This window comes from Nansenia antarctica (genome assembly GCF_963989245.1).
Source record: "Nansenia antarctica genome assembly, contig: SCAFFOLD_262, whole genome shotgun sequence".
Lineage (NCBI taxonomy): Eukaryota > Metazoa > Chordata > Actinopteri > Argentiniformes > Microstomatidae > Nansenia > Nansenia antarctica.
The window spans coordinates 20,001-32,500 of NW_027662731.1; the positions used below are offsets into that span (position 1 = coordinate 20,001).

At 49.7% G+C, this 12,500-nt stretch overlaps 1 protein-coding gene across 1 annotated transcript in view; it reads left to right on the plus strand.

Moving 5' to 3' along the window:
- Positions 1-8,170: 8,170 nt before the first annotated feature.
- Positions 8,171-12,500, plus strand: part of LOC308175500 (serine/threonine-protein kinase 10-like) — a 38,636-nt gene continuing 34,306 nt past the window's right edge. The window contains 1 exon segment of the mRNA XM_080551159.1: positions 8,171-8,865. Coding sequence (XP_080407285.1) covers positions 8,707-8,865 — 159 coding nt within the window. The 5' untranslated portion in view covers positions 8,171-8,706.

A 12,500-nucleotide genomic window follows, 5' to 3' on the forward strand; every position in this document is an offset into this window, starting at 1 on the left:
CTTACAATAACTTGTTCTTACAATAGCAATAGCGTTAGCTATTGTAACGGTGTGTGTTGTGTTACAGAACTCTGTGTGTGTGTGAGAACTGTGTGTGTGTGTGTTTGTGTGTGTAACAGTGTGTGTGTGTGTGTAGAACGCGTGTGTGATGTCCAGGATGACCTCCTACGTGTCTGACGGTGTGTGTGTGTGTGTGTGTGTGTGTAGAACACGTGTGTGATGTCCAGGATGACCTCTTACGTGTCGAAGGTGGAGGGTTTGAGGGAGCGCTGCGCCGCGCCCCGGGCGCTGAGGGTCCTGAAGACCAACATCAGGCAGCTCTACATCATCATGGCCCAAAAGTGTCACGGGGTAGGAGGGGAGGGGTGTGTGTGTGTGTGTGTGTGTGTGTATGTGTTGACGATGGAAGCTGATGTGATGTGAAGGACTTTATGATGGCCTTGTTTCACTACCCTCATACACACACCTCATATCTCCCTCCCTCCTCCTGTCCTCCCTCCCTCCTCCCTCCTCCCTCCCTCCTGTCCTCCCTCCCTCCCTCCTGTCCTCCCTCCCTCCCTCCTCCCTCCCTCCCTCCCTCACTCCTCCTTCTCTCCCTCCCTCCCTCCTCCCTCCCTCCCTCCTCCTTCTCTCCCAGGACCTGGTCTTCACTGTTGATGACTGCGCTGCGCTGGACTGACCTGGACATGCTGACATGACATCAGAGAGGGAGGGAGGGAGGGAGGGGGAGAGAGAGAGGTTGACGACTGCCAATGGCCCCTGGCCTGAGCTAGATTACTTTTCCTGCTACAACTGGTTGATTGATGAATCACTTATTTAGTCAGATGTATCTGTTGTAAGTCGCTTTGAAATAAGGCGTCTGCTAAATGACAAACATGTAAAAATGTAAAGAGAGCGAAGGAGAGAGAGAGCGAAGGAGAGAGAGAAGGAGAATGAGAGAGAGAGAGAGAGAGAGACACAGAGAGAGAGAGACAGAGAGAGAGAGAGACAGAGAGAGAGAGACAGAGACAGAGAGAGAGAGAGAGAGAGAGAGAGACAGAGAGAGAGAGACATAGAGAGACAGAGAGAGAGAGAGAGAGAGAGAGAGAGAGAGAGACAGAGACAGAGACAGAGAGAGAGAACTGTAACCTGAGTATGTTTTAGATTATGATTTTGATCACATTAGATTAGATGTTATAAATGTAAACTACATTTTACTTCTCCACTTCTGTGAATAAAGCATCTTTAAATCATCTTTAAATCTGGATTATTTTGTCATGAATGAATGTGTATGTAACCTACATAAAGTACACATAACAAACATATAGAAAACACTAGAACACATGTTTTAGTCATGTGACCCCCTACGTCATGTTGAAGATGTCATCACCATGTGTCTTTATGAAAACATCACTTCTCTTATGGTCTCATCTTCCCCTGGGAAAGTCTGACACCCGCTGACCCTCTGCAGACATGAGCACTGACCAGCAGGGGGTAGAGAGCTAGTATTTAACACCAGCAGGGGGGGGTAGAGAGCTAGTATTTAACACCAGCAGGGGGGGGTAGAGAGCTAGTATTTAACACCAGCAGGGGGGTAGAGAGCTAGTATTTAACACCAGCCGGGGGGGGTAGAGAGCTAGTATTTAACACCAGCAGGGGGGGTAGAGAGCTAGTATTTAACACCAGCAGGGGGAGGTAGAGAGCTAGTATTTAACACCAGCAGGGGGGGTAGAGAGCTAGTATTTAACACCAGCAGGGGGAGGTAGAGAGCTAGTATTTAACACCAGCAGGGGGGGGTAGAGAGCTAGTATTTAACACCAGCAGGGGGGGTAGAGAGCTAGTATTTAACACCAGCAGGGGAGGTAGAGAGCTAGTATTTAACACCAGCAGGGGAGGTAGAGAGCTAGTATTTAACACCAGCAGGGGGGGGTAGAGAGCTAGTATTTAACACCAGCAGGGGGGGGTAGAGAGCTAGTATTTAACACCAGCAGGGGGGGTAGAGAGCTAGTATTTAACACCAGCAGGGGGGGGTAGAGAGCTAGTATTTAACACCAGCAGGGGGGGGTAGAGAGCTAGTATTTAACACCAGCAGAGGGGGGTAGAGAGCTAGTATTTAACACCAGCAGAGGGGGGTAGAGAGCTAGTATTTAACACCAGCAGGGGAGGTAGAGAGATAGTATTTAACACCAGCAGGGGGGGGTAGAGAGCTAGTATTTAACACCAGCAGGGGGGGGTAGAGAGCTAGTATTTAACACCAGCAGGGGGGGGTAGAGAGCTAGTATTTAACACCAGCAGGGGGGGTAGAGAGCTAGTATTTAACACCAGCAGGGGAGTAGAGAGCTAGTATTTAACACCAGCAGGGGGGGTAGAGAGCTAGTATTTAACACCAGCAGGGGGAGGTAGAGAGCTAGTATTTAACACCAGCAGGGGGGGGTAGAGAGCTAGTATTTAACACCAGCAGGGGGGGTAGAGAGCTAGTATTTAACACCAGCAGGGGGGGAAGAGCTAGTATTTAACACCAGCAGGGGGGGTAGAGAGCTAGTATTTAACACCAGAGGGGGGTAGAGAGCTAGTATTTAACACCAGCAGGGGGGTAGAGAGCTAGTATTTAACACCAGCAGGGGGGTAGAGAGCTAGTATTTAACACCAGCAGGGGGGGGTAGAGAGCTAGTATTTAACACCAGCAGGGGGGGTAGAGAGCTAGTATTTAACACCAGCAGGGGGGGTAGAGAGCTAGTATTTAACACCAGCAGGGGGGGGTAGAGAGCTAGTATTTAACACCAGAGGGGGGTAGAGAGCTAGTATTTAACACCAGCAGGGGGGGGTAGAGAGCTAGTATTTAACACCAGCAGGGGGGGGTAGAGAGCTAGTATTTAACACCAGCAGGGGGGTAGAGAGCTAGTATTTAACACCAGCAGGGGGGGGTAGAGAGCTAGTATTTAACACCAGCAGGGGGAGGTAGAGAGCTAGTATTTAACACCAGCAGGGGGGGTAGAGAGCTAGTATTTAACACCAGCAGGGGAGTAGAGAGCTAGTATTTAACACCAGCAGGGGGAGGTAGAGAGCTAGTATTTAACACCAGCAGAGGGGTAGAGAGCTAGTATTTAACACCAGCAGGGGGGGGGTAGAGAGCTAGTATTTAACACCATCAGGGGGGGGTAGAGAGCTAGTATTTAACACCAGCAGGGGGAGGTAGAGAGCTAGTATTTAACACCAGCAGAGGGGTAGAGAGCTAGTATTTAACACCAGCAGGGGGGGGTAGAGAGCTAGTATTTAACACCAGCAGGGGGGGGTAGAGAGCTAGTATTTAACACCAGCAGGGGGGGGTAGAGAGCTAGTATTTAACACCAGCAGGGGGGGGTAGAGAGCTAGTATTTAACACCAGCAGGGGGGGGTAGAGAGCTAGTATTTAACACCAGCAGGGGGGGTAGAGAGCTAGTATTTAACACCAGCAGAGGGGTAGAGAGCTAGTATTTAACACCAGCAGGGGGGGGTAGAGAGCTAGTATTTAACACCAGCAGGGGGGTAGAGAGCTAGTATTTAACACCAGCAGGGGGGGTAGAGAGCTAGTATTTAACACCAGCAGGGGAGGTAGAGAGCTAGTATTTAACACCAGCAGGGGGAGGTAGAGAGCTAGTATTTAACACCAGCAGGGGAGGTAGAGAGCTAGTATTTAACACCAGCAGGGGGGGTAGAGAGCTAGTATTTAACACCAGCAGGGGGAGGTAGAGAGCTAGTATTTAACACCAGCAGGGGGGGTAGAGAGCTAGTATTTAACACCAGCAGGGGGGGGTAGAGAGCTAGTATTTAACACCAGCAGGGGGGGTAGAGAGCTAGTATTTAACACCAGCAGAGGGGTAGAGAGCTAGTATTTAACACCAGCAGGGGGAGGTAGAGAGCTAGTATTTAACACCAGCAGGGGGGGGTAGAGAGCTAGTATTTAACACCAGCAGGGGGGGGTAGAGAGCTAGTATTTAACACCAGCAGGGGGGGGTAGAGAGCTAGTATTTAACACCAGCAGGGGGGGGTAGAGAGCTAGTATTTAACACCAGCAGGGGGGATAGAGAGCTAGTATTTAACACCAGCAGGGGGGGTAGAGAGCTAGTATTTAACACCAGCAGGGGGGATAGAGAGCTAGTATTTAACACCAGCAGGGGGGGGTAGAGAGCTAGTATTTAACACCAGCAGGGGGGATAGAGAGCTAGTATTTAACACCAGCAGGGGGAGGTAGAGAGCTAGTATTTAACACCAGCAGGGGGGGGTAGAGAGCTAGTATTTAACACCAGCAGGGGGAGGTAGAGAGCTAGTATTTAACACCAGCAGGGGGGATAGAGAGCTAGTATTTAACACCAGCAGGGGGGGTAGAGAGCTAGTATTTAACACCAGCAGGGGGGGTAGAGAGCTAGTATTTAACACCAGCAGGGGGGGTAGAGAGCTAGTATTTAACACCAGCAGGGGGAGGTAGAGAGCTAGTATTTAACACCAGGAGGGGGAGTAGAGAGCTAGTATTTAACACCAGCAGGGGGGGTAGAGAGCTAGTATTTAACACCAGCAGAGGGGTAGAGAGCTAGTATTTAACACCAGCAGAGGGGGGTAGAGAGCTAGTATTTAACACCAGCAGAGGGGTAGAGAGCTAGTATTTAACACCAGCAGGGGGGTAGAGAGCTAGTATTTAACACCAGCAGGGGGGGGTAGAGAGCTAGTATTTAACACCAGCAGGAGGGGTAGAGAGCTAGTATTTAACACCAGCAGGGGGGGTAGAGAGCTAGTATTTAACACCAGCAGGGGAGGTAGAGAGATAGTATTTAACACCAGCAGGGGGGGTAGAGAGCTAGTATTTAACACCAGCAGGGGGAGGTAGAGAGCTAGTATTTAACACCAGCAGGGGGGGGTAGAGAGCTAGTATTTAACACCAGCAGGGGAGGTAGAGAGCTAGTATTTAACACCAGCAGGGGGGGTAGAGAGCTAGTATTTAACACCAGCAGGGGGGTAGAGAGCTAGTATTTAACACCAGCAGGGGGGGTAGAGAGCTAGTATTTAACACCAGCAGGGGGAGGTAGAGAGCTAGTATTTAACACCAGCAGGGGGGGTAGAGAGCTAGTATTTAACACCAGCAGGGGGAGGTAGAGAGCTAGTATTTAACACCAGCAGGGGGGGGTAGAGAGCTAGTATTTAACACCAGCAGGGGGGTAGAGAGCTAGTATTTAACACCAGCAGGGGGGGGTAGAGAGCTAGTATTTAACACCAGCAGGGGGGGTAGAGAGCTAGTATTAAACACCAGCAGGGGGGGGTAGAGAGCTAGTATTTAACACCAGCAGGGGGGGTAGAGAGCTAGTATTTAACACCAGCAGGGGGGGTAGAGAGCTAGTATTTAACACCAGCAGGGGGGTAGAGAGCTAGTATTTAACACCAGCAGGGGAGGTAGAGAGCTAGTATTTAACACCAGCAGGGGGGGGTAGAGAGCTAGTATTTAACACCAGCAGGGGGGGGTAGAGAGCTAGTATTTAACACCAGCAGGGGGGGTAGAGAGCTAGTATTTAACACCAGCAGGGGGAGGTAGAGAGCTAGTATTTAACACCAGCAGGGGGGGTAGAGAGCTAGTATTTAACACCAGCAGGGGGGGGTAGAGAGCTAGTATTTAACACCAGCAGGGGGGGTAGAGAGCTAGTATTTAACACCAGCAGGGGGAGGTAGAGAGCTAGTATTTAACACCACTGGAATAGCAGCGTTGTTACCTATGGGCATTAACACTCAGCTGCACCTAAAATGGAAGACACACATTATCATTATGATCGTGTGTGTGTGTGTGTGTGTCTGTGTAGTTGTCAGGTAGAGGTGTGTGTGTGTGTGTGTGTACAAGTGTAGGGTAGGGAGGTGTGTGTGTGTGTGTGTGTCAAGTTATGTGATGGTTTTCTGTGCTTCCCCTAACTTGAAAGGGCTTTGACCGTTTGACCAGAGTTTCACTGGGACTCCACTCTTTCTGCATCCAATGACCAGACAGCAATTATCTTTCTCCTTTTATTTTGGACTTTGTCTCTTTTTCATCAGATTTACAAGTAGTAGCAGTAGGTGAAAAACCTTGAAAAGGTATAAACACACAATATAGCGGCTAAGAAACAATATGAAAGAATTTACAATGCAATAAAACATTCCAAAATGATGTACCGCCCCTTTAACTTCACCATGAACTGAACTTGATATCAAACACCCAACAGCAACCAATTGGCTACCAAACAAATCCAAGATATCAAACAAACAACAACACACATCCAAGTCATCTCACCGTCAGCCACTCTGGTCTCTGCTAACAGTTGGTTGAGCACAGCACTGCAATAGCACATGTTCCTACCACAGTGTGTTTGTTGAACTGAATCCTCCACTGTGGGACTGCAGACTAAAGGGAGTGATGATTGTTCAGGTGAGCTGCTGGGTGATTAGTGAATTGATTTCAGCTGTGCAGGCCATGACTGTCATCTCATGTTTCTCCTCTGGGGGGAATGGGAGCCAAACCCATGTTGGGATGGCTGAGTTTCTCTAGGGAGGAGAAATTGGGCTCTTTTTCCTTGTTTGTGAAGGAATGGTACTGTATTTGGTTTCTTGTTGAGTTTGCCAAGACAGTGTATGTACAGGTGTGTGTGTGTGTGTGTGTGTGTGTGTACCAGGCACGTGCCGTGAGCTTTTAGATTGGGTAAGCATAAGATATAGAAATACACATAATTACACATACACGCTATCAGTGAACGCAGTTTCAAGGAAATGCAATTTTGATGCCTGAGAACCCGCTAATAAACTGTAGTGTCACTTTGTGATCAGATTACCAAAAACCAAAAAAACAGTTGCCAGTTTCGACTATATCAGGGGTGCTCATTGTTCAATCTTTTTTTAACCAAGATCTTTTCAAGTAGCCAACCTGCTGAAATCTACAAGTCCAGTTTCAACATCGCAAACGCACACACGCACAACACAGACACACACCGTTTCCATCCTCCATAGTAAACTCACAACACACTTTCTTTTCACACTTTGTCACACAGGCACTTAGCTCTCGGCATTTAGCCAGTAGTTCTGTTTTTCCAGTCCAGTCCAGTCTACGAAATCCCTTTAGGTCGCTGACAGTAATGTCCATATTAACAAAATCAAGCAAGTTATCCTTATTGATTATTATTATTTAGATCGTTTGAGCTAGCTGGCATAAGCTATTCTGCCGGGCGAGAGGTGAAATGTTAAGTGAACTTGAAAGTGATAAGAGCCAATCAGTAGCTCTTATCGGAATTAAAGACCTACTGATTGGCTGTAAGCATGCTTACCCTGGCCACATTAAACAGCGGGCTGAGGCATCGTAAAAAAATAAAAAAGACATTTTCACGCATTTGAATGTACGCGAGGGAAAGCAGAGAGAGAAGTGCTTATATGTAACGCAATGCAGAGTAGGAAGTGCTTACTCCTGCAGGTGGCGCTAAAAATGCAACGTCAAAATGAATGACTCCTGCTGCCCTGGGACCTAAAATACGACTCTTTTTATGAAAACAAACAAACGGTTACATGCACTTTTATTTTAATATTTTCACGGTCCTTTTTTTTTTTTCCGTTGGGTAAGCACTGCTTACCCTGCTGATATGGACGGCACGTCCCTGGTGTGTACATGTGTGTGTGTGTGTGTGTGTGTGTGTGTGTGTGTGTGTGTACAGGTGTGTGTGTGTGTGTGTGTGTGTGTGTGTGTGTGTGTGTGTGTGTGTGTGTGTGTACAGGTGTGTGTGTGTGTGTGTACAGGTGTGTGTGTGTGTGTGTGTGTGTGTGTGTGTATGTACAGGTGTGTGTGTGTGTGTGTGTGTGTGTGTGTGTGTGTGTGTGTGTGTGTGTACAGGTGTCAGGTGGAGACATCGACAGCCGCTACCTGGTCTTACCTGACAGCAGACACATGGAGTGGTCGTCTAGGCAACTGACAAAAGAAACTAAACACGCCCATCCACTCTGGCACTTGTAGTTTTTTAACTACAACATCTTCGTCGCGAGCCGCTGACGGAGGACTACATTTCCCATGAGGCCGCGCGGCCGTGGGCAGGGCGGGGCGTTTCTAGTAGGAAGCAACAAGTTGTGCTGCTTCAGCAGGTGGCGATCAGACAGCAGAGAGCAGGGACACGGAGAGGGTTACCTAACACGGACGGGACGGGAGGAGGGACACCTGGGCGTAGTGATGGCGAGATGAAGCTTCATGAACTGTTGAAGCTTTCCATCCAATTGTTTTATGACAGGAGAGGGTTAGGGTCAGCAGCGGCACGGACGGGACGGGAGGAGGGACACACACGCGTTTATGACAGGAGACGGTTAGCAGAGCGTTTCTGATGGACGGGGCGGAATGAACCTCCGCGGTCGGTGTTCCGGGAGACTTTAGACTTTAGAGACACAGACAGAGACAGAGACAGAGAGACAGAGACAGACAGAGACAGAGACAGAGACAGACAGAGAGACAGAGACAGGGCTAGGGGACCGTAGAGACAGGAGAGAAGGTTTTTTGGCTGAAAGTCAAAGTGAAACATCGCCGTGTGTTGCTGAGTTCGGGTTAGGTGTTCTTACCTTATCTTACCTGCGCCGCTTCAGCTCAACACGCATCCGGAGTTTGGACTCAGAGTTACTTTCTACGTTTTTTATTCATATAATTTTTTATCTTTTTAATATATACATATATTATTATTTTATTTTGTATCATTCTACTGTTGTGACGTCAGGATGGCTTTCGCTAAGTTCAGTAAGATCCTCCGCCTGTCGTCCTTCGACATGAAGAAGCGCGTGCGTCAGTACGAGCACGTGCACAGAGACCTGAACCCCGAGGACCTCTGGGACATCACCGGCGACCTGGGGGACGGGGCCTTCGGCAAGGTGTACCAGGTAGGGGGGTCAGGGTTAGGGACCTGGGGGACGGGGCCTTCGGCAAGGTGTACCAGGTAGGGGGGTCAGGGTTAGGGACCTGGGGGACGGGGCCTTCGGCAAGGTGTACCAGGTAGGGGGGTCAGGGTTAGGGACCTGGGGGACGGGGCCTTCTGCAAGGTGTACCAGGTAGGGGGGTCAGGGTTAGGGACCTGGGGGACGGGGCCTTCGGCAAGGTGTACCAGGTAGGGGGGTCAGGGTTAGGGACCTGGGGGACGGGGCCTTCGGCAAGGTGTACCAGGTAGGAGGGTCAGGGTTAGGGACCTGGGGGACGGGGCCTTCGGCAAGGTGTACCAGGTAGGGGGGTCAGGGTTAGGGACCTGGGGGACGGGGCCTTCGGCAAGGTGTACCAGGTAGGGGGGTCAGGGGTCAGGGGTCAGGGTTAGGGACCTGGGGGACGGGGCCTTCGGCAAGGTGTACCAGGTAGGAGGGTCAGGGGTTAGGGTCAGGGTCAGGGTTAGGGTCAGGGTCAGGGTCAGGGTCAGGGTTAGGGTCAGGGTCAGGGTTAGGGTTAGGGTCAGGGTCAGGGTTAGGGTTAGGGTCAGGGTCAGGGTCAGGGTCAGGGTTAGGGTCAGGGTCAGGGTTAGGGTTAGGGTCAGGGTCAGGGTCAGGGTCAGGGTCAGGGTCAGGGTCAGGGTTAGGGTCAGGGTTAGGGTTAGGGTTAGGCTTATTTAGAGTACCAGACAACTCAACACATTTTCAGCGTCTAACCAGAAGTGGAAATAGTGATAAACATGATATAAAAACATGACAGTGATAGTTACAGTAAGCTAAGGCATGTACAGTAGTAGTTAGAGGTATGTACAGTTATGAGCTATGTACAGTTAAGGTAGATATGTACAGTTAAGGTGGATATGTATAGTTAAGGTAGCTATGTACAGTTAAGATAGATATGTACAGTTAAGGTAGATATGTACAGTTAAGGTATCTATGTACAGTTAAGGTAGATGTACAGTTAAGGTAGCTATGTACAGTTAAGGTAGATATGTACAGTTAAGGTAGCTATGTACAGTTAAGGTAGATATGTACAGTTAAGGTAGATATGTACAGTTAAGGTAGCTATGTACAGTTAAGGTAGATATACAGTTTAGATATACAGTTAAGGTAGATATACAGTTAAGGTAGATATGTACAGTTAAGGTAGATATGTACAGTTAAGGTAGATATGTACAGTTAAGGTAGATATGTACAGTTAAGGTAGCTATGTACAGTTAAGGTAGATATACAGTTTAGATATACAGTTAAGGTAGATATACAGTTAAGGTAGATATGTACAGTTAAGGTAGATATGTACAGTTAAGGTAGATATGTACAGTTAAGGTAGATATGTACAGTTAAGGTAGATATGTACAGTTAAGGTAGATATGTACAGTATGTAAGGTACAGATGTATAAATGGAGGCCATAACAAAAAGGTAGAGTTGTAAAGGGTAAATGACAGACAGTATGACACAGTGTGTGTGTGTGTGTGTGTGTGTGTGTGTGTGTGTGTGTGTGTGTGAGGTGTGGTTGTGTTGGAGACACCTGACATCAGTCAGTCAGGTATGCAGGGGGGGGGAGGGGGGAGGGGGGGGAACCGGTTCCAGACAGCAGCTCTGCAGGGAGGGGGAGGGGGGGGGCCAGCCAGCCAGCCGCGCCTCAGCTGCAGGAAAACAAGTTAATGGAAAACCAACGACGTTACGCAACGACTGCTCCTCTACTGACTCACCTCTACCCTCTGACCCAGGCCCAGGCCAGGCCCAGACCCAGACCAGACCCAGACCCAGACCAGACCCAGGCCAGACCCAGACCAGACCCAGGCTAGACCCAGACCCAGGCCAGACCCAGACCCAGACCAGACCCAGGCCAGACCCAGACCAGACCCAGGCTAGACCCAGACCCAGGCCAGACCCAGACCCAGACCAGACCCAGGCCAGACCCAGACCAGACCCAGACCCAGGCTAGACCCAGACCCAGGCCAGACCCAGACCCAGACCAGACCCAGACCCAGGCTAGACCCAGACCAGACCAGACCAGACCCAGACCCAGGCTAGACCCAGACCAGACCAGACCAGACCAGACCCAGGCTAGACCCAGGCCCAGGCCAGACCCAGACCCAGGCTAGACCCAGACCCAGACCCAGGCTAGACCCAGACCAGACCCAGGCTAGACCAGACCCAGGCCAGACCCAGACCAGACCCAGGCCCAGGCTAGACCCAGGCCAGACCCAGGCCAGACCCAGACCCAGGCTAGACCCAGACCAGACCCAGGCTAGACCCAGGCCAGACCCAGGCTAGACCCAGGCCAGACCCAGACCCAGACCAGACCAGACCAGACCCAGACCAGACCAGACCAGACCCAGGCTAGACCCAGACCAGACCCAGACCCAGGCTAGACCCAGGCCAGACCCAGACCCAGACCAGACCAGACCAGACCAGACCAGACCAGACCAGACCAGACCCAGACCCAGACCAGACCAGACCAGACCAGACCAGACCAGACCAGACCAGACCAGACCAGACCAGACCAGACCCAGACCCAGACCAGACCAGACCCAGACCCAGACCCAGACCCAGACCAGACCAGACCCAGACCCAGACCAGACCAGACCAGACCATTTTTACATTAGTGGCGGAGAGCCCTGTCCGCGCATGAAACGCGCATGCGCGTTCAAAACAACGACCTAATTTCAACCAAAACTAGAGGGAGCAAAAAAAAATATATATATACAGAATATAAACTTGTGATACCGGTTTCCATCCATCAGCTCTGAAGGTTTACGTTACTCACGGATCCAATGTCCTTCCAAACGAGCAGTCTTGGCTCCGTCTCAAACACAACAGGAAAAGTATGTCCAACTTCGCGAAAGTTTCCGAGTATTTCCAACTTGCGCGAGTTCTTCAACTTGCGACAGTTTTTCTGCCAGCCATGCAGTTTCGGATCGCTCATAGCCACTGCTAGGTTCAGCAATGTTTGAAGTGTCTGGGACATCTTTTTTCTTGAAAAATCCATCCATCTGTCGCTGTTTTCGTTTAATTTTTCGAAGTTATTTAACGTGATATCTTATTTGTGCACCTAGCTAGCTAGATCAGCTTTTTGTATCTTTTAGATGGTACTACCGGTGACTTTTAGCCCGTTATTTGCGAGGAGAAAACACAGGTGCCCAAGCATTTCGGCAGGTAAGACTGCTGAGCAGGGATGGTTGAGTCTGCACGGTTCTCATGCCGGTTCACATTTAGACCAATCAGGAGTAGCCCTTGTGTCACGTCGTCAACTGAATGTTTAATGTCATTAATCTGATTTTGGATCAGCGGTTAGAGAGAGATGGGCGTGGATTTAGGTGCACTTTTAGTCAACATCCATTATAGCGCTGATCTAGGATCAGATATATTTTAATCAGCTAAAATGTTCAGAGGTGGATTTTTTTTTTTTTTTTTTTTAGTGGACTGAATCAATTAATGGCGGAGGAAATTCATTCGTGGCGGCCCGCCACCAATAAATGCATATAGAGGAAACACTGAGACCCAGACCCAGGCTAGACCAGACCCAGACCCAGACCAGACCCAGACCCAGACCAGACCCAGGCCAGACCAGACCCAGACCAGACCCAGGCCAGAC